Source organism: Podarcis muralis, chromosome 7 (assembly GCF_964188315.1).
Source record: "Podarcis muralis chromosome 7, rPodMur119.hap1.1, whole genome shotgun sequence".
Lineage (NCBI taxonomy): Eukaryota > Metazoa > Chordata > Lepidosauria > Squamata > Lacertidae > Podarcis > Podarcis muralis.
The window spans coordinates 15,811,293-15,839,191 of NC_135661.1; the positions used below are offsets into that span (position 1 = coordinate 15,811,293).

Here is a 27,899-nt window from a genome sequence, read left to right on the forward strand (position 1 = left end):
ACTAGAAACATCCTTTTTCTCCTTAAGAAAGCGCCTCTCTCCCCTTCATCTGCTTCTACAGTCCCTTTGTGTGTCTCTAATCTTGCAGACCGCCTCCCGTTTCGTATAACTGCTTATTTTATGTTGCAGAGCCTTAATTACGAAATGACGTTCCTTCAAATATCTGCGCCGCTCCACCTAAAAACTACTTTTGAAGAAACCTCCTAGAACAGGGCAGTCCAGCTTTTCATACCAAGGGGACAGCAAGAGTATTTTGGCACAGAACCTACAGGCTACGTGCCGAATTAAATTGTCCCTATTGTAAATTGAAGGGTTTGCAATATATGTTAACTCATTTAATATACACCATGTATTTAATTAAATACATATTGAAATACAAAACTAATAAGATTTAATTGTTAAACAAATTTAATAAACATGCGCTTTTGTTAATAGTGCATGACATAAAAAATAAAATTTTAAGGCTTTAAAATTTTTCTTGAATGTTGCCGAGGGCTGCCAAAAAGGCTGCAGACTGAAATGCCCTGTCCTAGGACATAATTGTCCTGGGGGACACTCAGAATCATAGAATTTTAGAGCTGGAAAGGGCTTTGGAGGTCATTCCAGAATTAAAACCCCTTTGCTCAATGGAGGACTCAACTGCAGCACCCCTGATGGATGGCCATCCAGCCTCTACTTCAAGGTAGGGAATATTTTTTGCAAGCCAAGGGCCACTTTCCATTCTAGGCAACCTTCCAGGGGCCACATGCTCATGGTGAGGGGAGCAAGAGGCAAAAGAGGGCGGGGAACTAATGCAAACTTTACCTCTGTATGAAGACTGGTTTCCACCTACACAAGACACTTACTTGTTCTGGAGCAGGAAAGTGGTATCCATTTTATTTTATTTGGTACATTTGCATCCCACTCTTCCTCCACAGATCTCAGGGCAGGGCCTGTTGGGCTGCCCCTGCTTTTATCCTCACAACAACCCTGTGAGGTAGGTTAGATTTGGAGATGGCGACCGGCCCACAAGTCGCCTGCTAAGTTTCGCAGCCGAGTGGAGATTTGAATTCAAGTCTCTGGGCAGCAGAGCTATCCCTGCCACCCCAAAACTGGCTACCCCTCCAGACCCTTAAAAAAAAAGAAAAGGAAAAAGAAAACGCAGTTGGTGGTGTGGCCTCCTTTGGAGAAACAGAACATCAGGGGAGGGGAAGAGGCAGACGGAAACAGGAAGCTTCCCCCTTCTCCCCCCCCAAAGAAATCTTCCTGGGCCACAGCAACCATATGTAAGGCACTTGGGAGGTGGTCATGTTCAGTCTTGTTTGTGTGCCGGACGAGGGTCCCAATCCACAGGCTGGCGGTCCACTATGCTTCTCAGTGTCCCAAAAGTTCTGCCTGTTGGTGCCTCTCGTTGGGCTCTCTTGGTTGTGTACATTTGTGTGTTGGGCGTGCGGGAGATTACAGCTCGTCTTTCCCTAAAGTGGTGTCTTGCTCGGGGTCTTCTGCTGGGGCTGGCGTGGAACTCTCCGCCACAATCTCCTTCTCTGCCACAATTTCCTTCTCCGCCACGATCTCTTTCTCCGCCACGATTTCCTTCTCTGCCACGATCTCTTTCTCCGCCACGGTCTCCTTCTCCGGAGGCAACTCTGTTTCCTCCGTGTTGAACAGCATCCGCACCAGGTCGTCGGCCTGGACTCTCTCCTGCGGTGGATGAGGAAGGAGACTGTTACAGGCTGTGGGGTGGGATGGGGTTCAGCTCTCATTATTATCTGTCAGGGTACTGCCATCGGAACAGGGTAGGTGAGCAGAGGGGCAGTTGGGTTACAGGGAACCTCCGAAAATCTTGCGAAGCAGTTCCTCTTCCTGGGGTGAAGAAGCCACACCTCCACTGGGGAAGAGGGGAAAGGACCAGAGGATGATGCTGGGAGACTCAGCACCGCTCCTGGCCAAGCCGCAGGGAAGGAAGCATGCCCCTTCCGTCGCACACCCTGCGCAGAGGTGTAAAACGCAAAGAAGGAAGGAAGAGGCTGGGGGTGACAAAGCTCTTATGTTGGGGGAGGTCCAGGAAACAACCACTCCTGGATTCTGCTAGCGATTGAGGCAGACATGAACTTGTGGCTCTGCACTGTAAATAGTTTTGCACCAAAATAAAACCTGCAAAAGACAGGTCGGAGTCCTGACTGGTTACTCGCGAGCAACCACTATTGCTATCTGACATTATTGATTCTACAACGGGGGCTCCCAAAATGCGCTCCACCTGGGACCTTCTGCGTGCAAAGCACGTAGGTGCTATGACGGCTAAACTGCAGCCGTACCCAAAGCAGCTGCCCATTGTGCAGTCCAACCAACGACTCATGTTTTGCCAGAAGGCGCATGAAGGGGCTGAAGTTTTTCAGCGTTCCTGAAAAACTGCTAGGGAGAACTTGGTGGTCCTGGCAGGAAGAAGGCATAGCTATATATCCTCTTCCTTGCCTGGGCTCATCCTCTTTCCACCCTTCTCAGCCACGAGAACACCTGCAAGTTCAGACTCCATCTTAAGCTAGGCTTTAGTAACTGAGTTGCCACTTTAAGCCTGTCTGAACAAACCGGCTGCATCCGTTATTCTTCAGGAGGCATATTGAGTGACTCGTGTTATTTTAATTTATTTTAATTAATTTTGGGATGCATTTTAATCGATCGCTTGCTTGTTTTTATGTATTCTTTATATGCTGTTAGCCGCTCTGAGCCTGGCTCTGGCTGGGGTACAAATAAAAATTATTATTATTATTATTATTATTATTATTATTATTATACTTAGACATTGGCTGTTAGATTCATTCAAAGCTTGTCTCCTTAATTTTATATAAGCAGCACAGAATTTAGCCACTTTGAAGGTAGTGTCTGGTTCCCTGTTCTCTATTAAGTATTTTAAGTAATAATCATCAGTTCTGCTTGGGGGTTTGCTGCGTGACTGGAGTGACAAATATAGTGTATAACCTTATAGTAATGACAGCACAGTAGGGCTTGAGTAGTAGTTTCAACTTCCTTCAAACCACAGAGGCATGTTCGCTGTGAATATTGGTTTGCCTTCAAATCTGCCCTGCTGGTGGAAGGACATTAAATCCGGCAAGCGTAAAAAGCTCTTCTAAATTTGGGTATTTCTAATTTGGATAAATACCTCTCTTTGGATTAAACCCCCTCCCGTTAACTTTAATTTCTGGATACCTTGTCCTTTCAACTCATGTGGTATTGCAGCTCAACATCCCCCTATTCGTTGCTTAATTGTGAATTCAGCTTTTTCATATCCACAGATTATCAAAGCCTGCAGTGTGAACCCTACGTTCCTCTTGGTTCCTCTTGCAGTGATGATTTCCCCATTTTTGTTTCACATGTGTCTGTTAAAGTTAAGGGTGCCAGACCCTAACGGGAAGAAAAAGTAGTTTTAGCCAATAATGGATCTTCAGAATCCATATCCAGGACCTAAACAGTTATTGCCATCTAGCAAGTGCCAAAAGATCTGCTTTGATGCAGCGCCTAACCACTAAGCTTCCTTGCTCCGCCCTCTGCGTAACAACCAGGTGTTTTAGAAAGCCCTTCCCTGGGAGAAAGGGAGGAGGCAGAAAACTTGAGGCCGAGTCGCCTGCAATGCAGAAGTGAAACTCAGCAAAACCCTCTCTTTTTTTGCCGAATTTTACACACAGGCCTGGACACGGGGGCGGGAGAAAAAGAAGGGCATGGCGGGGTTGAGAACGGAGGAGTGAGGTAAAGCAACAGCCATTCTACATACCCGTTCGCTGTGACGGGGGTCCAGGGTGAACCACAAGGCAATGGCACAGCGCTGGCCCTTGGTCACGGCTTTCACGCCATGTGGGTTTTCGGAGCCTGATGAGAAACCCACAGCCCGGCCACACTGGGGCTGAACCTCTGCCTGGAAACCAACAAAGGGGATAATAATAATAATAATAATAATAATAATAATAATAATAATAATAATAATAATTTTATTTATACCCCGTCCTCCCTAGCCAAGACCGGGCTCAGGTGGCTAACACCGGGTATAAAAACAATTGATTAAAATACAACTTAAAAACAAGATTAAAATGCAACATTAAAAAATGATCAGAGGACCATTTTGATTTGGACAGCACACCTGTGATGTACTGGGATTCCGATTCAGAGAGTGAACCGGAGGAATCCCAGCCGGCACAGGAGTCCTCGGCTGAACTGGGGCAGGGCCTTGATTCTGAGGAGCCTGCACCTGTGCCAGATCCTCAGGAGCAGGCAGCAGGTGAATCCATTCTGGCCCCAGAGGTGGTTGAGGACTCAGTGACTCAAGGTGAGTCTCCCCCTGGGCCCAGTAACCCTTCAGCCTCTCCTGAACTGCAGAGGCTTAGGGCAGAGAGGCGAAGGGAACTGGTTTCTCCCAGGAGGAGTGCTCGCCTTAAGGCCAGGAGAGGCGGGGCTCCTGGGGGCCGGGACTGCCCCTGGCCTTAGAGAAGATAAAGGCCAGTCAGCCCGGTCCCAGGTTGCGGGAGCAACGTCGTTGTGGAGTACCTGCTCTTAACCGGACCTAGACCTGATCCTCCAGTGTTCCTGTTCCCCGCCCGGCTTCCTGCTTCTGATCTTCGAGTGTTCCTGTCCCCGCCCGGCTCCCTACTTCGGACCTCGCCTCGCACCTTGTGAACTATTTCCAGGCTAGTGACTCAGGACTGAACTTTGACTACGGTAACAGTAACCTTCCCCCCGGGACCAGTACAACACCCCAAACTGAATTGCTCCCCACCGGGATTGCTGTGCTGACTGGAGCTGATGGGAGTTGTAGTCCCAAACACCTGGAAGGCAAATGGCCTTTCTAGGCCAGTGGGCACATTAGGATTCATGAACAAATACTGGTGGTATTTGACTCATAGTAAGTTTGAAACAATGTATGGAACAGGTACAAATATCTACTGGTAATGTAAAGAAAAAGAAGGTACCTTTTATCATATGTGGTGGGTGTGTAAGAAAATAAAAGCTTTCTGGGAGATGATATATAATGAAATGAAAAAAAATGTTTAAAATAACTTTTGTGAAAAAAACAGAAGCTTTATTATTAGGAATTATAGGTACTGACAGCCCAAAGGAGCAGAAAATACTTTTTATGTACAGCCGCTCGCATGTTACTAGCCCAGAGATAGAAGGAAGACAAGGTCGCTACCAGAGAGGAATGGCAAACTAAGCTGAAATGGCAAAGCTGACTGGGAAACTCAGGAACCAAGAGGACAAAAACTTTTAAAAAGAATGGGAAAAATTTATAACTGATCTAGGAGACCACTACAAGCATATGGAAACATTAGCAGGATTTTAATCTCACTTGTAATGTAACAGATGGGACGCGGGTGGCGCTGTGGGTAAAACCTCAGCGCCTAGGAGTTGCCGATTGCATGGTCGGCGGTTCGAATCCCCCGCGGCTCCCTCTGCTCGGTCCCAGCGCCTGCCCACCTAGCAGTTCGAAAGCACCCCCGGGTGCAAGTAGATAAATAGGGACCGCTTATTAGCGGGAAGGCAAACGGCGTTTCCGTGTGTGCTGCGCTGGCTCGCCAGATGCAGCTTGTCACACTGGCCACGTGACCCGGAAGTGTCTGCGGACAGCGCTGGCTCCCGGCCTTTAGAGTGAGATGAGCACACAACCCTAGAGTCTGTCAAGACGGCCCGTACGGGCAGGGGTACCTTTACCTTTTAATGTAACAGATACCATGGATTTTAGTCTCTGACTGTAATAAATTATCTATCTATTTATCTACCATGGATAATTTGGACTGATATGAAATATAGAGTATGGAATAATATGCAGCTGTAAATGTTGATAATAGGACCCATTGAGAGGGTGGGGAGAAGTCGCGAGATTCAGAGTAATATCTACATGTGGATATGCATTTGGAATGTTATAATTTTATTTTTGTAAAATCAAATAAAAAGGATTTAAAAAAGAAAAGAAAAAAGGATTCACCCCCCACCCTTCTTGCCACTCCCAGAAAAAGACACAGATCTGAAAGAAGTGGGAAAGAGTGTGACTTTTCCAACTTCCTCCTTCTAGGAAGGAGGTTTCAGGGGAGACAAAGCGAACCACTCTCACCACCTGGCAGCTGAGGGCCACTGAGTGAGTGCGAAGGAGGCTCAGAGACCTCGTGGGCACTCAGGGGGGCAGTGTTGCATCTGTTGGTGAGCCCTGGTATAACTGCTTAAGCGGAAGAGACAGAACCACGACTCATTGACAAAGAGAAATCACTTTATATGCATTGGTTTATTTATTCTAACACCGTGACACCAGACGGCGCTGTGGAGTTCCGTTTTTGCTAACCCGATTTCTAATACAAAGCTTGCAATGCATTGAACTGAAGCGCTTCCTTGATGTGTCCAGGTCCAATTATGCTTATTTGCACAAAGTACAAAAGATGTCAGAATCCAGCACGGAAGGGGCATAGCCCCGCTGAAAGGAATGAAATCCACTAACTTCAGTGGGTCTACTCTGAGCAGGGCGAATATTGGAGGCAATACAGAGCTGGCTCATTTGCACCAAGGGTCACACACAGACTGTGGAGTCCAGCAAAGATGACCTCGGGGAGGATTCCCTTTGCCCAAAGACACCCGTAAGAGCACAGAACACAAAGAGGAACAACCGACTCACAGTCACCGTCGTGGCATCCAGCTCCGTGAAGTAAAAAGCTCCTCCTTCAAAGTCACCGTTTAGGTAGAGAATAGCACTAGAATTAGCAGAGGAGAGGGGGAGATATTATGTCAATGCCTTTCCTTCTGGTGGAGCAGAGAAACACGCAGACTAACGTTCACCTGGTTCATTTTGAAAGTCTCCTTAAAGGACCCTCTTCCCAGGGGCTGCCAATGTTTTTTGGCCACGGGGCTCATTTGCCTTTTTAAGAGAGCATCGTGGGCACTTCCACAGATCTGAGACTTGAAAAAGGGCACAGAGCTGGAGGAGGAAGAGGGAAAGAGCATCACACTCCCAACTTCGTCTTTCAGCTCTATATTCTTTTCAGGGGAGAAAAAAGGTAATTGGTCTTTTGCCACCATGTGACCATGGGGTGGGGCCCTCAGAGGCTCTACAAACACCAGGGGAAGACCACAGGGGCACCATTGCGCCCCTGGGCACCATAATGGCAACTGCTGCTCCAGACTCCAATTTGCAGTGCATTATGGAGCAAGGGCAGCCTCTGTTACGGTGCAGGGAATATGCATAAGAACTGCCTACCCTTTCCTTCCTTCCTTCCTTCCTTCCTTCCTTCCTTCCTTCCTTCCTTCCTTTTTAAAAAAGAGGGATTCTAGTCCTCATTGTTCAAGATGGAAATTGGAAGCCCTGCCAAGTCCTTCTGAGCAGAAGGGGCTGAGCAAAATGCATGCAGATAGGTAAACCAAACATGTTCTCTTGGGTGCCAGCGCTGCGACCCACAGAACAGAAAACAAGGTTGCTATATCTCACTTGGGACAGCCTATGGCGCTGTGGGTAAAAGCCTCAGCGCCTAGGGCTTGCCGATTTAAAGGTCGGCGGTTCGAATCCCTGCGGCGGGGTGCGCTCCCGTTGCTCGGTCCCAGCGCCTGCCAACCTAGCAGTTCGAAAGCACCCTCGGGTGCAAGTAGATAAATAGGGACCGCTTACTAGCGGGAAGGTAAACGGCGTTACGTGTGCTGCACTGGCTCGCCAGATGCAGCTTGTCACGCTGGCCACGTGACCCGGAAGTGTCTCCGGACAGCGCTGGCTCCCGGCCTCTAGAGTGAGATGAGCGCACAACCCTAGAGTCTGTCAAGACTGGCCCGTATGGGCAGGGGAACCTTTACCTTTACCTATCCTATCAATGTCTCAGTCTCCTCTTCTCCAGGTTAAACATACTCAACTCCCTCAACCGTTCCTCATAATGCTTGTCTTGCAGACCCTTTATCCTCTTGGTCGCCCTCCTCCACACATGCTACAGCTTGTCGATATCCTTCTAAAACTGGGGTGCCCAGAACCAGACACGGGACTCCGGCAAGTTGCTATTTCAAGAATAACCTGGCAGAGGTTGGCTACCTGTGCCTGACATGTCTTCCCTATGCTGGTCTTTTGACAGGCTGCTCTTATACTGTTTTAAATGGATATTTTAATTGCTTTACTCTCATGCTGGGTAACGTTAAGTCTTTGGAGCGGCTCTAAGGTCCCCTGGTGGAAAAACCTGGGATAGACACTTAAAGAAAATTAACAAGGCAGAAGTCATGAACATGAGCCCAGTCTCTCTCTCTCTCTCTCTCTCTCTCTCTCTGTGTCTGTGTGTGTGTGTGTGTGTGTGTGTGAAAAGTCTTCCAAGGATAGAGGGAGTGAACTATGCAATCCTGCAACACACATACCCCTTGCTGACTGACCTGGCCCACCACCAGAAAAAAGGGTTCTCCACCACTGTCCTAAAAGGGTGGGTCTTCAGGCAGCTAGACCTTGCCAACTATCTTAAGAACAAGGCAAGAAACTTTTGACCTTCCAGAGGTTGCTAGACTACAACTCCCACCTCACCCCTGACTGCTGGCCATGCTGGCTGGGGCTGGTAGCTGCTGCAGTAACCCAACATCTAGAGATCCTCAGGTTCCCCATTGGCAGAGCAGCCACTCATGCAGGGACACAACACACAGCCTCCTTTCCGGATGGTGCTCCCAGGAGCCTTTAGCCCAGGGATGGGGAAGCTCCAGATGTTATAGACTACAACTCCCATCTTCCGTGACCAGCACTGGCTGGGGTTGATGGGAGTCGTAGTCCAACTACCTCTAGAGCAACGGTGCTCAACCTGTGGGTCCCCAGATGTTGTCGGACTACAACTCCCATCATCCCTCAGCTCTGGCCTTGCTAGCTAAGGGTGATGGGAGTTGCAGTTCAACAACATCTGGGGACCCACAGGTTGAGAAAGGCTGATCTAGAGGGACACAGGGTCTGTGCCATTCCTTAAGAGGTCAAAAAGCTGCTCAGGAGCACAACCACCGCAGTGCCTTGCTGTTGTCAGCGGAGAAGGAATTTTTCATTCTCTCCACTTCCCCACAGCCATTACCTGTAGTCCCGAAATGTGTAGGCTGGCGGCTCTTTGACACACACTAAAGTCTCTGCGTTAAGGATGCAGTTGTCCACGTGTACAGGGTGGCTCGGATCCGCCCGGTCTTCCTGTTTATCTGCACGGGAGACAGGCACCACTGAAAGTTTGCACCACTGCGGTCAGCCTGCCACGCTTGGCAGCAAAGATTCAATTACCCCAAGGACCCGGCTTTCGAAAGAAAGCAGCCCTTCACGTTTCTAGTCCTCATGGTGCACCCAAAGAGGGTGCGAGGCAGGGCTGGTGAGGGGGCGTGGCCTGGTGAGGGGTGTGGCTTGAGGCAGGGTGTTTTGTGCTAGAGGATGTGCAGAATGCCCTACTTGCCTTCAATAGCAGTGCGGCACACCAGGTGGGAGTAAGAGAAATGCAGGGGGGTGTCGAGGCGAAAATAGGACTCCATCACCAGCCGGACCTTCTCGGTCACGTTGTAGTAGAGGTAAGCACTTTGCATGGGCACTTTGCCTTCCTGCCCCAGCTGCGGAGGAATAATAATAATAATAATAATAATAATAATAATAATAATAATAATAAATTTTTATTTATACCCCGCCCTTCCCGGTTCAAAAACTGGGCTCAGGGTGGCTAACAACAAATTTAAAACACTTTAAAACACTTAATTATAAAAGCAGCATAATATATAGTATAAAAACATGAATAACAATAAAATTCAAAAGTCAATTAGATAATCCCCAGGGCTAGCTGGTTGAATTGGTCCTACTTGGGCCAGCGAGGAGGCCAGGGGAGAATTAGCTGTGGGGTCTCAGAGCAGGTGATCTTCATAAAAGGGGAGGGGGAAGGAAGAGAAGGGAAATAAAAGATCAGGCTGAATTCAAATTAAAGGTCAGGCGGAATAGCTCTGTCTTACACACCCGACGGAAGGAGGTTAAATCCTGACGGGCCCTAGTCTCATGGGACAGAGCATTCCACTAGGTCGGAGCCATCACTGAAAAGACCCTGGTGGAGGATAGTCTGACTTCCTTAGGGTCCGGGACCGCTAAACTATGGTTATTCATGGACCTTAAGCTCCTCTGCGGGGCATACCAGGAGAGGCGGTCCCATAGATACGAGGGCCCTAAGAGGCACACAGAGGAGGATCAAGTCCCAGATAACAACAACAACAACAACAACAACAACAACAACAACAACAACAACAAATTATTTATACCCCGCCCATCTGGCTGGGTTTCCCCAGAGACTCTGGGCAGCTCCCAACAGAATACTAAAAACACGATAAACGGTCAAACATTAAAAACTTCCCTAAACAGGGTTGCCTTCAGATGTCTTCTAAACATCAGAAAGTGGCTTATTTCCTTGACATCTGATGGGAGGGCGTTCCACAGGGCAGGTGCCACCACCTCTGCAAGGTTCCCTGTAACCTCACTTCTCGCAGGGAGGGAACCGCCAGAAGGCCCTCGGAGCTAGACCTCAGGCTGAATGATGGGGGTGGAGACGCTCCTTCGGGTATACTGGGCTGAGGCCATTTAGGGCTTTAAAGGTCAACACCAATACTTTTAATTGTGCTCAGAAACATACTGGGAGCCAGTGTAGGTCTTTCAGGACTGGTGTTATATGGACTCGGTGGCCACTCCCAGTCACCAGTCTAGCTGCCGCATTCTGGATTAGTTGTAGTTTCAAAGGTAGCCCCACGTAGAGCGCATTGCAGTAGTCCAAGCGGGAGATAATCAGAGCATGCATGACTCTGGTGAGACAGTCTTCCAGCAGGTAGGGTCTCAGCCTGCGTACCAGATGGAGCTGGTAGACAGCTGCCCTGGGCACAGAACTGATCTGCGCCTCCATGGACAGCTGTGAGTCCAGAATGACTCCCAGGTTGCGCACCTGGTCCTTCAGGGGCACAGCTACCCCATTCAGGACCAGGGAGTCCCCATACACCTCCTGCCCCGTCCCCCCAAAACAGTACTTCTGTCTTGTCAGGATTCAACCTCAATCTGTTAGCCGCCATCCACCCACCAACTGCCTCCAGACACTCACACAGGACCTTCACCGCCGTCACTGGTTATGATTTAAAAGAGGTAGAGCTGGGTATCATCCGTATACTGATGGACACCCAGTCCAACCCCCCTGATGATCTCTCCCAGCGGCCTGTCCTGGTCCCTATTTCCATGGGCTCACCGGCTTTAAAAATGGACTACTGCCCCGAAGACAACAAGTCCTGCGCTCCATTTGTCCTGGTTCATTTGTTTATTTCGTGACATTTTGCAGAATCATACGGCAGAGTTGGACGGGGCCCCGAGGGTCATCTAGTCCAACCCCCTCCAATGCAGGAATCTTTTGCCCAACTTGGAGCTTGAACCCACAACCCTGAGATTAAGGTTCCTGTGATCTACTGACTGAGCTATCCTAGGCCTGCCGCTTGAAGGTACACACACAGCAAAAACAACCACCTGTATTCTGCTCTGGTCAGACCTCACCTGGAGTACTGTGTCCAGTTCTGGGCACCACAGTTCAAGAAGGACACTGACAAACTGGAACGTGTCCAGAGGAGGGCAACCAAAATGGTCAAAGGCCTGGAAACGATGCCTTATGAGGAACGGCTAAGGGAGCTGGGCATGTTTAGCCTGGAGAAGAGGAGGTTAAGGGGTGACATGATAGCCATGTTCAAATATATAAAAGGATGTCATATAGAGGAGGGAGAAAGGTTGTTTTCTGCTGCTCCAGAGAAGCGGACATGGAGCAATGGATCCAAACTACAAGAAAGAAGATTCCACCTAAACATTAGGAAGAACTTCCTGACAGTAAGAGCTGTTCGACAGTGGAATTTGCTGCCAAGGAGTGTGGTGGAGTCTCCTTCTTTGGAGGTCTTTAAGCAGAGGCTTGACAACCATATGTCAGGAGTGCTCTGATGGTGTTTCCTGCTTGGCAGGGGGTTGGACTCGATGGCCCTTGTGGTCTCTTCCAACTCTATGATTCTATGAATAGCTGTTTACAAAAAAGACCAACGGGGAAGATCTGGAATCGGCGCAGCGAACTGTTTCAAAGGGACCGGAGCAAATTTATATTTTATATGAAAGAAAATTGCAAACATTTGAAAACGTTTGTAGGTTTGAGTTGGAATGTTTTGCAATGTGAATAGAAGGAGCTGATTTACATATCTTGAGGAGAAATGTTAAAGGGAGATAGAAAGTAAAAAGTGGGATATAGAGATGCTAAGAATTTAGTAAAGATGTCAGAAAGAGGGAGGGAAGGAGGTCGGTGCTCAGTCGAGCAATGTTTAAGGTTATTGATATATGTAACAAAATGTGATTGTGACAAATATGGAAAACTCAATAAAAATTATTATTAAAAAAACCCAAAAAATAATAAACGTTTATCGGTAAGAAAAAATAACAACGACAATTCAAAACTCCCCAAAAGTTGAGGGAACAAACGACCATGGTTTATTATTCCACAGTAAGGTTGGGATCTAGCTAAGGAGGCTGCAATGCTTTCTGTATTTGTTACAGCCCAAACATCACTGAAAGCAACTTCTGCCTGCGTCTTTGATGACAAAGACAGAGATTTACACAGGAAACAGGCTCATTCAAGCAACGCATGTCTACAAAACCTGCACTGTTGGAGGCAGCTATGCTTCTGAATACCAGCTGCTGGGAACCACAGGAGGGGAGAGGGGTCTTGTGTTCGAATCCTGCTTGTGCGTTTCCCACGGTGCGAAGAGGATGCTGGACTAGGGGTGCCATTGGCCTGATCCATCAGGGGCCCCCTCTCACGTTCTTGTGTCATGGATTCCCCCCAGAAGGCTGAGCCCGGATTTCTGCTCTTTCAGAGGCTTACCTTGAGTGCTTTATAGACAGTGACGCCATAGAAAGTCTCGCTGGGGGTGTGTGGGGAGGTCTTCCCACGGTAGCCATCGCCGGCAGAGGCAGCTGCCTGCGTTGGGAGAGGATAGAGAAGATATATATAAAAAACTGAACATATATTTATTTATAATTTTTGTGTGTTACAAATTGTGCTTTACAATTTAGAATATTCATTTATACAACCTTAAAATAGCAATCACTTCCCTTCTGTTTCCATGGTTCATTTTACATAGCATAAATACCTTCATATTTTATATAAACTAAACCATTCCGTATTCCATTATTACTTCCATCAATACTTATTTACACTGTTGAATTTATCTTAATGCTGCCAATGTTTTCAAGTGTACACAATTCCCCTCCCCGCCATGTATTCAATAAACATTTTCCAATCTTCTTTAAATGAATGTTCTTCTTGTTCTCTTATTCTATACTAAGATCCGCAAGCTGCACGTATTCCATCAGTTTAAGCTGCCATTCTTCTTTGTTTGGGACCTCGCTCGATTTCCATTTTTGGGCTAACAAAACACAGGCCACCATAGTGGCATATAAATAATCTTTTTTGACACCTGGGAATTTCCATCTGAATTATCCCCAACAAAAAGGACTCTGTTTTTTTGTTTTCTTTTTGGAAAGGTGCTTTTAAACATTTTTTTTCAATTCATAATAAATTATTTCCCAATACTCTTTTACCCTTTTAAAAATCCACCACACATGAAAGAACATACCCTCGACCTCATTGCATCTCCAGCACTTATCTGATTCAGTCTTACACTTCTTAGCAAGTCTACGCCAAGTAAAACTGAACATTTCAATCCTCTTTTTCTTCTGCGATTCTGGTGAAAACCCCAGGTAAAAAAAGAGAGTAAAAGACCCCTGGACGTTTAAGTCCAGTCGAAGGCGACTATGGGGTGCGGTGCTCATCTCGCTTTTCAGGCTGAGGGAGCCAGCGTTTGTCCACAAACCGCCTTCCGGGTCATGTGTCCATGACCCGGAGACTAAACTGCAGACTAAACTGCTTCTGGTGCAATGGAACACCATGACGGAAATCGGAGCGCATGGAAACGCTGTTTACCTTCCCGCCGGAGCGGTACCTATTTATCTACTTGCACTGGCATGCTTTCGAACTGCTAGGTAGGCAGGAGCTGGGACAGAGCAACGGGAGCTCACCCCATTGTGCGGATTCGAACCGCCAACCTTCTGATCAGCAAGCCCAAGAGGCTCAGTGGTTTAGACCACAGCGCCACCCGCGTCTCTTAAACAGGATTCATCTCAGGCCAAATGGCAGAGCCCCTTGTGGTTCAATCCCTGTGCATCTCCAGGGTCAGGCAAACAGCTAAGGCAGCTGAGCTGAGAAAGAACCACCATGGGCCAAGACTCTAGAGCGAGCTGCAGACTCCCAGAGCATCCACAGTGCTGTGCTGGGACCCGAGGGGCAGCTACTCACATTGGTCAGCCTCTGCAGCGCCCGACACTCCTCTTCGGACAGAAAGCCGTCCACCACCACACGCTGGGAGCCGTTGAGCAACTTGGAGTTCATGCTGATGCCAAGCCCGTCGTACACCAAGGGGCCTCCTGTGTGAGGCAACAAGAAGCAGCTGAGGCATTATGGAACCTGGAGGCGCTTCAAGATGCTGTTGGACTCCACCTCCCATCAACCCTCAACCCATAGGGATGCTGGGAGCTGTATTCCACTGTTCTCTGGGGGAGCCAACTGGTCACTAGGTGCAGCTGGGGCTGGGGGCCAAGCCTTGTCCTTCCAGTCAGCAATCTCGAGCTCTGCCCTAGCTTCAGTTTAGGAGCTGTCTTCAAGGGTGGCCCCATGTGTAAGTCACTGCAGCAGTCTAATCAGAGAGGAGGCGGCAGAAGCTAGGCTAGAGGCATGTCAGGGGTGTGGCCCCTCTGGATGTTGCTGAAACCCACATCGTCTTCAATCAACATAGCCAACATCAAGGTTAAAGGGAGTTGGGAGTCCTTATGGAGGGCTGCAGGTTCCCCACGCCCGAGGAAAGGGATTAGACCCTGCAGCTGGGACACAAGAGCTGGAGACACAGCGGGAGCCATGGGAAGAGACCCCTTTCCCATGGCCACTGAAAAAACCCCAGGCTGCCCTGTCACCTTCTCGCACGAGCTTGTTCATGTCCGTGGACTCCTTCGTCTTCTCCTCCACCAGGTTCTCAATCTCCTTCATGAGGTTGCCTATTTCTTCCGAGATGCGGGCTGCCGTCTCACGCTCCACCCTGCAGAGAATGCAGAGACAGGGCGGCGTCATCGGCTGGAAGGTCAACAGGTAGACCTTGGAATGGAACCAATTGCCAGCCTGGGCGGTGTGGTTGGGGGGAAGAGTTCCCATGCAGATGTGGGAAGGAGAGCCAGCTTCAAAAGCCTAACTCCGAGCTATAAGGCAGCCAGGGAGAACAAGCAAGGCAGAAACATAAGCAGAGAGCCAACATGGTGTAGTGGTTAGAGTACTGGACTAGGACCTGAGAGACCAGAGTTGAAATCCCCACTTTGCCATGAAGTTCTCAACGGGTGACCTTGGAGCCAGTCCCTGCCTCTCAGCCTTGGATAATAATAATAATAATAATTTATTATTTATACCCCACCCATCTGGCTGAGTTTCCCCAGCCACGCTGGGCGGCTTCCAATCAAGTGTTAAAAACAATACAGCATTAAATATTAAAAACTTCCCTAAAAAGGGCTGCCTTCAGATGTCTCTTAAACATAAGATAGCTGTTTATTTCCTTCACATCTGAAGGGAGGGCGTTCCACAGGGCGGGCGCCACTACCGAGAAGGCCCTCTGTCTGGTTCCCTGTAACCTCACTTCTTGCAATGAGGGAACCGCCAGAAGGCCCTCGACGCTGGACCTCAGTGTCCGGGCTGAATGATGGGGGTGGAGACGCTCCTTCAGGTATACAGGACTGAGGCCGTTTACCTCAGAGGGTTGTTCTGGGGATTAAATGAGGAAGGGAGCCATGGGGGCCATCTGGGGCTCCTTGAAGGAAAAAGTGGGATATAAAAGCATTTTTAAAAAGGGGGGGGGGGAGAAAAAGGAGCTCACTTCTGCTTCTCTTGCAGCCTCTTCGGTATCACCTCTTCCGGTGTCCAAGTGTCCTTAAAAACAGGGGGAGAGAAAAAGAACTTAGCGCAAGGAATTCCCCGAAAACTTACAACCAGGGGGGGGGGTGGAATTCTGGGCCTGCTGAGCTTCCTGGTCTCAGCTGCCCAGTCGTTGTGGTCAGAAACTGGGGATGATGGGAACTGTAGTCCAATAACATGTAGCTCTCCACAGATCCCTTTCTCCTTGACTCACACAGCGCCAGCTCTGTCACCTCCCCACCTCAAAGCCCTAGGCCCCATACTTTGCACTTTCCCCTCATCCGCCTTTCCTTAAAAAAAGGGCAAAACAGAACGGGTGTCAGGCCGAAGGAGCCGCCTCTTACCGGGTCCACGAAGGGGATCCCAAAGACGTCGTAGGCGAAGAAAAGCTGCTCTTTCTCCAGAAGGCTGCGTCTCCAATAGAGCTCGACATCCTGAGGGGCAGGGGGAGAAAAGGAGGGCAGAAAAGTCAGAAGCGGGCAAATCAAACAGATTCCTCCATTAGCCAGCACAGGGGTGGGGAACCTTGTGGGGTGGTTCAGCTGAAGGACCAGATCTCCCTCAGCCTGGGGTCTGAGATCTCCTAGGGAAGCCTTTCTCTTAATCCTGCCACCCTCCCAGGCATGTTTGGTGAGAGAGAGAGGTGCTTAGTAGCTGCTCCCAGATTGTGGAACTTCTTTCCACGGGGAACCTAGGCCAGTAGGGGTGAGTTGAATTGTTTCAACTTTTGAATTCCAAAAAAAGGGGGGGGGGCGCTAAAAAGTCGTAACACGACTTGGGAATCTGAAACATATTTTAGTTTAATTGATATAATCTAGTTTTGCCTGGTAAGTGAATTTGTGTAAAACTGCATAGAAATAATCAAAAATGACTGCCAAGCACTTTCAGTTATATTTATGGTTACCTGACATTTACAGGAGGTAAAATTAAAATTCTTTGGTTTCCCGAAAGCAGTTTATGTGCCTCTTCATCAAATATAGACTTATCAAGCTAAATGTTGTCCGATCACAAAAAGAATAGCAGGTTTGAATTCCTCACACCCCAAAGCATCTTTTAAAGACCCCACTCACTGAAGAAATTTACAAAAAGTAAGTTTCACTCCATACTAGGACGGTCCCCTCTCTGCTTTCCTCTTGCTGGTAGGCAAAGACTTCCTTTTCTTTTCTAATATAAATGGGACAGGCAGTAATAAAAAGATATAAAATAAGTAACTGTAGAAAGGAGGAGAGGTAAGTTGAAGAAAATGCAGAGTATGAATCGACGTAAAATAAAAATCAGCAAACATATATAAAATGGGGGGGAAATAACATTTATCTAAGAATCCCTGTGGGGGGAAAAGGCTTTCTTTTCTTGTTCAGATAGGTCTTTGGCCACTAACTGGCCGTTGTGTTGTGGCAGGCCTTCTGTGTGTGTGTATGTGTGTTATGCATCCTCCTCCCCATTGTTGTGTTTTTAAAATGGTTTTGTTTTGATACAGTGCTGTTTTTTACGATATGCTCACTTATTTAGTCTTGATATTTATTGTGTGCTTTTTGTTGTACCCGTGAGCCCCTGTACTCCACCCACCAGGACACCCACCTTTCTGGGGCGTACGGGCGTGGCCAGGTTGTCCCCCAGCACAGCTGTGTAGTAGGCCAGGTTCTGTTTCATCACTTCGTCGTTAGGGAAGAAGAGCAAATAGGTTTTGGCACACTCAATGGCCTTCTCGTAGTCGCCACCTGGAAAAGGGGAGAGAGCTAGCATAAGGATGTAAAAAGAAGAAGAAGACCTGCATCTGGATCACGCCAGGCACCCATTTGGTCCAGAGGGGCAGATTATCAGATCCCCCAAGGGGAATCCTGCAAGCAGGACCTGGGAGCAACACCAACTGCTATTCAGAGGCATAGCAGTGGAGGGAGAATGTACCGTATTTTTTGCTCTATAGGACGCACCTGACCATAAGACGCACCTAGTTTTAAAGGGGGAGAACAAGAAAAAATATATATCTCCCTCTCTGCGCAGTGCTCCTTCAGCGAAGCGGCAGGAGAAACGGAACCCCTTCCATTCCTCCTCCCGCTTTGCTGAAGGGGCGTTACTTCTGGGTTTCGCTGCTCGCGCATGCGCAGACGGTCAAAATGATGCCATGCGCATGCACAGAAGCGGCGAATCGCGACCCGTGCGGGTTACATTCACTTCAGGATGTGAACGGGGATCCGGAACGGATGCCGTTCGTATCCAGAGGTACCACTGTACTTGCAAACCACTTAGAAGCCTCTTTGGGTGTTATGAAGTGTATATATAAAAACATTATCTAGACAAACACATTTATTGTATACTGTACAATGTGTGGTGCGTTTTAGGTATGTGATATTATGAGGGTGAAAAAGGATAATTTTTCCTGGAAAGGGGGCACAGAGTAAAACAGCTGAAAGGGGAAGCAGGCCAGTTTCTTACCACAAAAATAAGAACCATTGTGCCTGGACCTTTTCTCTCAACTTACTGTTGTAGTAGGCAAACTGAAGGTAGTTGAAATGAGATGGGAGGAAGTCCTCAATGGGCTTCTCACTTCCGGTTTGAGACGCAAGTTCTGTGACGCAGCCTTGCTTGCAGCTCAACACTTGTGTGTAGTGATCTGGCAAAAAAACCAACGACGACAAACCAGGTTTCTTCTTAAGAACAGGACCAGAGAGTTAGAGGGGTTTTTGCAGACCAGAGGCAGGGAACCTTCAGGCTGTGTGCCATATCAGACCCAGGACAGCCCAAACCCTGGCTAGCTACCCCACACCTGATGTCATATGTGACGTCAGGTATGGGACAGGAAAGGGTGTGGCTACCAGGAACAATCCTTAAGTGAGCTCCTGACTGTTCCTTTGCAAACAGGACTTGCCGTTCAATGCAGACAGCTTTGCCCCTTTGCAGCTGTGGTTTGGATTTAATTTCCCCAGACTGCATTGGCAAACCAACTCCCAGCCCTCTTCACTTCATATGCTCCTGAGTGGTTAAAAAGACAAGGGGGAAAAAAGGTAAAGGACCCCTGGACAGTTAAGTCCAGTCAAAGGCAACTATAGGGTTGCAGCGCTCATCTCCCTTCAGGCCAAGGGAGCTGGCATTTGTCCGCAGACAGCTTTCCGGGTCATGTGGCCAGCATAACTAAACCACTTCTGGTGCAACGGAACAGCATGACGGAAACCAGAGCACACAGAAATGCCGTTTACCTTCTCGCCACAACAGTACCTATTTATCTAATTGCACTGGTGTGCTTTCAAACTGCTAGGTTGGCAGGAGCTGGGACCGAGCAACAGGAGCTCACTCTGAGGTGGGGATTTGAACCGCTCACCTTCTGATCAGCAAGCCCAAGAGGCTCAGTGGTTTAGACCATGCCCCCTGCTCCTGAGTGGTGCAGTCCAGCCACAAACTGAATGGGGCGCTTTGGCATTTAGAGAAAAGAAGTCATTGAGTTTCTTTCGCTCGTCCACAACACTCCGGCCGCTCGTTAGGGCTCACCAATGATAGCTTGGAAAAGGTCCGCGTTGTACTCGAGGTAGTTGTAGCCTTCGTAATCGTACGGCCCCTCGCAAAGGGCTCGGCACTCTGTGTCGGCGACCCAGTAGGCTTCTAGTGCCTTCTCCAGGTGCAAGATGGCCGCCTGAGGCTTCTCCTCCGTGTAGTAACTCACACCCAGGCGGAATTCTTCCTACAAAAAAAAGGGGGGCATGGGAAGCAGTCAGAACTTGTGCGAGAGATGGGAAGCACAGATTGGAAGCTAGTCCACCAACCTCAATCTTAGCTAGGCTGCACAGAGCATATGCTTGGAGGAATCTTGATTTCTCAGACTTTATTAAGGCTCATGGCAAAGACCCTTTTTATCTAGCTGGCAAAGCCTGTCAGAACAAAAATTCCTCCAGTTATTTCTGGAAAGCACAGAGGGTGGGTGCCTGTCGGATTCCCCAGAATGGGGCACCCACCTTGGAGGCCCTGCTTCAGGTCAATGAGGAGAGGCCTTCTGGGATCTTTGAAACCGGGAGGAGATACATAAGGGAGCAGGCCGTCTCTCAGGTGTACAGTAAGAAGCACCGTGCCTTATACGGCAGCACCTCAAACTTGGCCCAGTTGCAGTTTGGCCACCAGTGCGAATCCCACAAGCAAAGTGTTATATACTGGCAGTAGTTTGGCTCGACAAGCAATGTAGCTGCTCTGGTCTGGACTAGCTCACCCCATTGTTCCTGCCACTGTCAGCAAGAATGAGGTGTTCCAGCATGTGGTGTTGCCACTCATCTTACCTGCCCCTGAGCCGAGAACTTGAGTTGCCTTCAATGCTTTGGGGAGAACCCTGGCTCTTGCAAGAACTGGGAGGTTCCAGCAATAGAAGGGGAGCGGGCCGGCAGCAATTGCTGTTTCGCCTCTAGGCCCTGTGGTGGGAATTTTCCAGTCAGGAACCCAAGCAGCTGCTGTGGAAACCTCCATTCTTATGGCTGGAATGACCGTGTTTGAATGTTGAGGGATGCCAGAATTTATTTATTTTTTGCTGGTGAGGGGGAGGGTTCTGCGTCCCCTCCTCCTCACAGGTGTCCCCAGGTTTCAGCCCTGGGCAGGATTGAACTCTGACACCTACTTGCTAAGTCTCCTGTGCAAAGCCACACGGTCCACAGAAAGACCCATTTGGAGACCACATTTGTGGCTCAAAATGTGGAACTTATGTAGCCCAGGATAGATTCTGGACCAGCTTAGCTAATAATTCATAGACAGAATCAGAGGCACCATTTTGAATAAAATATTGGGGAGGGGGGAGGTAAGCCCCGCCCCTCATAATCGATCATATGATGTGGTGCACACACACCATTTGAATGGCAATGCCCATCAACTTGAGGGGGATGGGACAATCCCCTCAAATATTTTATTTGGGGGGCTGGAGATCCCTCAGGCCCTAGGAGTTGGCTCCTGTGGGCAGAATATGGACTCTCTCTGTGCATATGTGTGTATGTGTGTTGGGGGGAGAATCTGGGCATGGGTGACGTACAGTGGCCAATGGCGTTCTCACCATATGCGGCTTGGCCTCCAAGTCGACAAAGTCAGAATCTTTGACGCCTGCCATCATCTGGTAGTAGTCCAAGTTCTGCCGCATCTCCATGTGGCCAGGGTTGGCCACAAAGAACGTGTGGGCTGCGGCCACGGCTTTGTCGAGCTTGTTGATCTGAGGGAGGGAGGAATAAAGACAGTGTTGAGTGCATGAGATGAAACTTAGTGGACCAAAGTTGGGGAGCCTTTCACAGCCTAGGGGTCCTCTACTGTTTGAGCCAAACCTCTGTGGGGTGGAGTGGGGATTAATAATAATAATTTATTATTTATACCCCGGCCATCCGGTTGAGTTTCCCCAGCCGCTCTGGGTGGCTCCCAATCGAGTGTTAAAAACAATACAGCATTAAATATTAAAAACTTCGCTATGCTAGTATAGGATATGCTAGTAAAGAGTAGTACAGTGGTACCTCAGGTTACAGATGCTTCAGGTTACAGACGTTTCAGGTTACAGACTCCACTAACCCAGAAATAGTACCTCGGGTTAAGAACTTTGCTTCAGGATGAGAACAGAAATTGCGCAGCAGCGGCAGGCCCCGTTAGCTAAAGTGGTACCTCAGGTTAAGAACAGTTTCAGGTTAAGAACAAATTAAGTTCTTAACCTGAGGTACCACTGTATCAGAGGCTGAAGCGAGCAAAGATTTGAAAATAATAATAATAATGATGATGATGATTACCGTGTCTCAAAGTGCACAACAAAAACAGACCTAACAGACATTAAGATCAGATGCAAACAAATAGTTTTTTAAAATATATATCTTGCACAATTTCTCCCTACCCCACTATAAAAAATGAGCATGAAAACAGCCAAGTTACATCCAAGTGACCCTCCCAATTAAAAACCAAAAGCCTGGGCAGATAAAATGTTTTACTTTTGTATAACAGTCCAGTTTCTACGCATGCAGAGGTGCTGAACCTGAGATTACCAAAATTGCAACAACAAGCCCTGCTGTTTGAGAGTTTCAGGGCCAGCCAAAGACATTTTGCTGCCCGAGGCAGAAAAGGCTGCCCCTCCCTCACCCCCTTCTACCACCATTCAAAGCCCCCTCCAAATTGCTTGTATGAATTCTGCAACAGTCCACACACATCATTCTACTTTATTTACGGTTCTGTGATGCTTCTCCAGGATTAGCCCATTATTGCCATCTGGAGGGGCAATTCTGGAGCTACAGCACATGAAAGCAGAAAAAAATGAATGAGATTTCTTATGGCCACTCCATTCAAGTTTGCTGACAGATATAGACAATGAAATACTTCCAACGTTTGTACTTTAGAAGTCATCTTAAAGAAGCTGGCCAGGTCCCTCTTAAAGGACCTCCCCTATTTCTTAGAATTTTTTTAGTGTTGCTGGGTTTTTAATTGGTTTTATTATTTGGAAAATGATTGATATACAGTGGTACCTCAGGTTACATATGCTTCAGGTAACATACGCTTCAGGTTACACACTCCACTAAGCCAGAAATAGTGCTTCAGGTTAAGAACTTTGCTTCAGGATAAGAACAGAAATCGGGCTCCGGCGGCACGGCAGCAGCAGGAGGGCTCATTAGCTAAAGTGGTGCTTCAGGTTAAGAACAGTTTCAGGTTAAGTACAGACCTCCAGAACGAATTAAGTACTTAACCCGATGTACCACTGTATTTTAGGGACGCGGGTGGCGCTGTGGGTAAAAGCCTCAGCGCCTAGGGCTTGCCGATCGAAAGGTCGGCGGTTCGAATCCCCGCGGCGGGGTGCGCTCCCGCTGCTCGGTCCCAACGCCTGCCAACCTAGCAGTTCGAAAGCACCCTCGGGTGCAAGTAGATAAATAGGGACCGCTTACTAGCGGGAAGGTAAACGGCGTTTCCGTGTGCGGCTCTGGCTTGCCAGAGCAGCGATGTCACGCTGGCCACGTGACCCGGAAGTGTCTTCGGACAGCGCTGGCCCCTGGCCTCTTAAGTGAGATGGGCGCACAACCCTAGAGTCTGTCAAGACTGGCCCGTACGGGCAGGGGTACCTTTACCTTTACTTTTTACCACTGTATTTTAATTTTTAAAAGATATACATACATATATATATTAAAGGGCTTTTGGAGGAAAAACCTGATTGCTGCTGTTATTAATGCCTGCGTAGTGATTTGTTGCTGTTTTAATGGATTGTGTTTTCTAAAAACAATAAAGCATGATTGAAAGTAAAAAAAAAGAAAAAAAAAAAGAACCTGAACATTTGCAAAAAGATTCCAGCAGGAAGTTTTGGAACACGCATCAATCGGATCGGAAAAGAAGGCGTGTGTCTGTGCAAGGCGTCTAACCGTCCTGATACCATCATGAGCACAGCTTTGCACGAACGCACAATGAAAAGGATTTCTAGAGAGGGGCCCCCAAAACTAACCTGAGACATGCAAACACCCCACAAGCAGTTCACTGTGAAGGCAGGGCAGCCAACCGCAGCACATAAATCACCCTATCCAATAGACAGGAATAGCAGGAGGATTAAACTGCAGGTTTTCGCCTTTTAAGAATGGGGAGAGCTTAGGAATCAGCCACAGAGAAGCCAACGGGGTTTTGGTGGGGGAGAAAGAGAGCCTGACTCTTTCCATATTTGCTTTCTCAACTCCAGTTGTTGAATTGGCTCTGAAACCTGAGACCACGGGGGAGGGCCCCCCTCTTTTGCGTCTTCCTGCGCAGCCCCTCTATGGACGTGGCACATCGCCCCTCCTAAGGAAGTAGGGAGGAGAGAGAGATGAGAGGGAGGAAGGGCTGAACTTCTGGCCGCAGGGGAAGGAGCAGGAAAAACGCTTTCTAAGTGGCTGGAGTGAACATGTGGCAGACAAATGGATGGAGAGAGACAGGCCGGGTCAACTCTTCAGAACTGGAAAAGTGATTAAAGGCAAAACCCTTTCTGCAATAATGTTCCCTGAATCCAGGCAGCTCAAACTCATCAGCTCCTCCATCTCTGCTTTGTTCTCTTCAGATATTGCAATCGAGACCCAGGGCTTTCTACAAGGCTGCTTCCTATATAAAGACAGTATTCCTTCGTTTTCCAATTGTGCCACTGGAAATCTGGAACGACCTCAGATTTCCAGTGGCAGATTCGGTTGTCCAACTTTTCCCAGACTTCCAACAAAGGGGAGATACTTCCAGGACTCGGGCAAAGTCCAGGCATTGGTCAATGGCATTGCAGCTGGCATTGCATGAGGCAAAAGAGAAAGCCCATAGGTTCATCCATGGGGGCAGCGGCAGCAGGATTGGGGCTGAAATGCAGTGGCAGGTCCAGTCCTAAGCATGAATGTGAGACAGATCTGATGCACGCTGGACCAAGACTAGTGGCCCACCTGGTCCAGCATCCTCCTGCCACAGTGACCAACTAGAAGTCTCAATGGGAAGCCTACATGCTAGACCGGAGGGCAACAGCGCTCTCCTTGCTTGTCAGCAATGGCAAAACGATTTCTCCGATAATGGATGCGTTTTGAGATGCAGATGGTGCTGTTTTTTGCTTGCTCCCAGTGTGATTATTTTCACCCACAGCTACAGTTTATTACACAGATGCGATTAATAATATGTTCAACCTCTGTATGGCACTTTTAAGCGCTCGGCATATTTCACATGCATTTATCTAGCTGTAATCCTTATGAGCTTGCAAGATAAACCACTATCATTATATCCAATTTTACAGGTGGAGATGCAAAAGAGTATGCAGATTTTCAGCTCTGTCTCTTAGCCGCTTTGCAGTTTCTGTTTTCTTTCTTTCTCCTTCCTCCAGTCTCTGCACCTGTAGCCTGGTTTCTCTGGTTCTTTCCATCAAACCTATTAACGTTTCTTCGACCTCAACCTACATGATGTCAGATGGCAGGGAAGTACCGGTATTTTCCCTACTGCCAGGACTGCCTAGTGGAGGGACGGGGACTCTTCTTTAGCCAGGGGACAGCATTCCCTTCTGGGAAATCTTCTGAGGGTCATGTGCTAGTGATGGGGAAGTATCTGGAGTGCAAAGCAGAGTCATCAAAAGGCCTGGGGAGATTTCCAAGGGCCAGATAAATGGGCCTGGAGGGCCGTACTTGACCTCCTGCCCTAGCCACTAACAGCTGTCTCTTTTAGGTCATGGCATGGATCAGCTCTGCTGGACCAGACCAAACTTCAGCATCCTGTTTCTCCACAGTGGGGGGAGAGGGGAACCTCTGGGAAGCCCACCAGCAGGGCATGAAAAAAATGTGTTTTGTACCAAACTGCCTCTGAACCTGGAGGTTCAACTTAGGCATTTTGACTAGTGGCCACTGACCTTTTTCTTTCAAAAGCCAACCAAGTGGCAGTGAGGCCCATAGGCACAAGCCCTTTCTCTCAAGCTTTCCCCCCCTATTCTCTTTGTTTCCCTTGTTTCTCAATTCAGTCTCTCCTAAATTATCCCAACTTTGAGGGCTCCTCTTCAAAGGAGATACCTTGCCGAATCAGATTAAAAGTCCATGTTGCCCAGTAATCTGTCTCCAGAAATACTGCATGGAAGGCCACAAGCATGGTGAGGGAGACTGCCATCGCTATTTAAGTCCCACCATAGGAGAAGGTATACTGCTCTGAACTGGGGAGGCTTTGCTTTAGCTACCACAAATGCTCGTGGCATTTGTATTGACTTTAGGTTGTGTCCTGAAAGGCCACACAGCTTACTATTCAAGAAGGAAAATAATTTCTCGCCCTGCATGCCTACTCAGAGGTAAGCACCACCAAGTTCAGTGAGGCTTAAAGTGGCAGTGGTGTGGAGACAGCACAATTTTGGACATGAATATTAAAATCAAAGTGAATGTTGGAAGATCAGGGATCAACAAAAGAAAGTACTTCTTCAGACAGTGCATGAACTCGTAGGTACATCCAACAGGCAGATCGTGATCTACCAGTAGATCAGTGGACCTCTGTGGTAGATCACCAGTAGATCACTGGCTCCCCCAAAGAAGTCTTGCTCCCCTAAAAAAGCTCAGCCTTTTTGCCTTGCGCCTCCTCCTTCAAAAAAGCTTAACAACTTTGACCTGAACCCACAAAAAGGGGGTAGATCACTGCTAGTCTTTAACTGTGAGTAGATCGCAGTCTCTTGGGAATTGGCCAGCCCTGGAGAATTCAGAGGCAGTGATGGCCATCAACTTGGACTGCTTTAAAAGAGGATTAGCCACAGGATTAGCCCCCCTAACTACAGGAGGGGAGAGTGGACACGGATGACTCACGGCCTGCTTGCCAGTTTCCATGGTATGGAATTGTAGAATTGTAAAAGTTGTATGGAATTGCAGAATTGTAAGAGTTGGAAGTGGGGCGTGGGTGGCGCTGTGGGTTACACCACAGAGCCTAGGACTTGCAGATCAGAAGGTCGGCGGTTCGAATCCCCGCAACGGGGTGAGCTCCCGTTGCTCGGTCCCTGCTCCTGCCAACCTAGCAGTTTGAAAGCACATCAAAGTGGAAGTAGATAAATAGGTACCGCTTCGGCGGGAAGGTAGACGCAGTTTCCGTGGGCTGCTCTGGTTTGCCAGAGCTGGCCACATGACCCGGAAGCTGTACGCCGGCTCCCTCAGCCAATAAAGCGAGATGAACGCCGCAACCCCAGAGTCGGCCACGACTGGACCTAATGGTCAGGGGTCCCTTTACCTTTAAGAGTTGGAAGGGACCCCGATGGTCATCTAGACCACCCTCCTGTAACGCAGAAATCTTTTGTCCAATGTGGGGCTCGAACCCACGACCCTGAGATTAAGAGCCTCCTGATCTGATGACAAAGCTGTCCCAGTAGGCATCTGTTTGGCCACTGTGAGAACAGGATGCTAGACTAGATTTGAGCTCTTCTCACCTTCTTAAAGGAACATTAAAATCAGTTAGGGCTCCAACCAGCAGCATCAAACCATCTCTTCCAACCCCCCTCTAACTTTTGCTAAAACTGAATCCAACTGAACTCGACGGGGCCTACTTCCCGGGTAAATACGCAGATTGGATTGGGAGGAATCCAAACCAAGCTGGATGGATCCCCCAGAGGGGCTCCCGTGACTCCTTTCCTCCCTGAGAAGGTCCCGATCCATTTGCAAAGATCCCCCCCCCCAATCCTATCGCCACCAGTCCCCGATCCAAGTGAACAGGCTACCTTGAAATAAGCCACTTGGAGATAGTTGTACGGACTGCGCTTGCGGAACTCCAGCTCCGTCTCCTCGCCGAGCTGGTAGCGGGAGGCGCCGTCGGGGAGGCACTTGCGGAGGCAGCCGGCGCGGCGGAGGAGCTGCCCGAAGAAGCGGAGGTCGTCAAGCGGGCGCCGCTCTCCGACGGCGGGAGGCGCCGGGTGCTGCTGTTCGTCCTTCGCCGGTAATCCGTCAGTGCTATTGGCGGCGCAGCGCAAGCGGCACTGGATCAGGAGCGCCCGGTGCGCCTCCCGCGCCCGCAGCGCCCTCTCCATATGCAGGATGACGGCGCTCCAGTCCCCGCGGGCGTAAGCCTCCGTGCCCGCCGCCAGCAGCATGTCCGCGGGAAGCGAGGAAAGGTCCGTCTCGGCCCCGACGGCAGGGACGAAGAGCTGCGCCGCCAGCACCAGGAGCCCAAAGATGGGCCGCGCAAGCAGAACCCGGGGCGCCATCGTGGCTCGCCGGCTGCGAAGGGGCGCGCAGGGAGGCTAGCTACGCCCACCCCGACGGGGAAGAGGCCCCGCCCTCGGTAGCAAATAGCCCCGCCCCTCTCTCGGAGGCCCCGCCTCCGGCATATCTTCTCCCAGACACTCCGCCCTCCCTGCAGAGACGTCTAAGGTTTTGTGCATAACCACGCCGAATTTTTTAATAGGTGCTCTTTATTTTTAATGCTCGGTTTAAATTGTGTGTGTGTGCGCATGTGTTCTACTCTCCTGCAATTCTTATTTAGTTATTTTTATTTGTTCATTGCAAATATAAACCTCGAAGT

At 48.8% G+C, this 27,899-nt stretch overlaps 1 protein-coding gene across 2 annotated transcripts; it reads right to left on the reverse strand.

The window, feature by feature from the left end:
* Positions 1-864: 864 nt before the first annotated feature.
* P3H1 (prolyl 3-hydroxylase 1) lies at positions 865-27,636 on the reverse strand. 2 transcript variants are annotated; one of them, XM_028741001.2, is made up of 15 exons: positions 27,100-27,636; positions 20,989-21,141; positions 19,455-19,644; positions 18,451-18,582; positions 17,550-17,689; positions 16,316-16,405; positions 15,934-15,986; positions 14,990-15,111; positions 14,319-14,446; positions 12,846-12,941; positions 9,381-9,531; positions 9,018-9,135; positions 6,626-6,701; positions 3,746-3,886; positions 865-1,680 (listed from the first exon to the last, which is right to left on the reverse strand). In XM_028741001.2, the coding sequence occupies exons 1-15, from the start codon at positions 27,580-27,582 to the stop codon at positions 1,438-1,440; spliced, it is 2,316 nt and encodes a 771-aa protein (XP_028596834.2). In that variant the 5' UTR covers positions 27,583-27,636; the 3' UTR covers positions 865-1,437. The 2 variants fall into 2 exon arrangements, with proteins under 2 accessions (XP_028596834.2, XP_028596835.2); XM_028741002.2 differs by lacking the exon at positions 27,100-27,636 and adding an exon at positions 23,386-23,409.
* Positions 27,637-27,899: the final 263 nt, after the last annotated feature.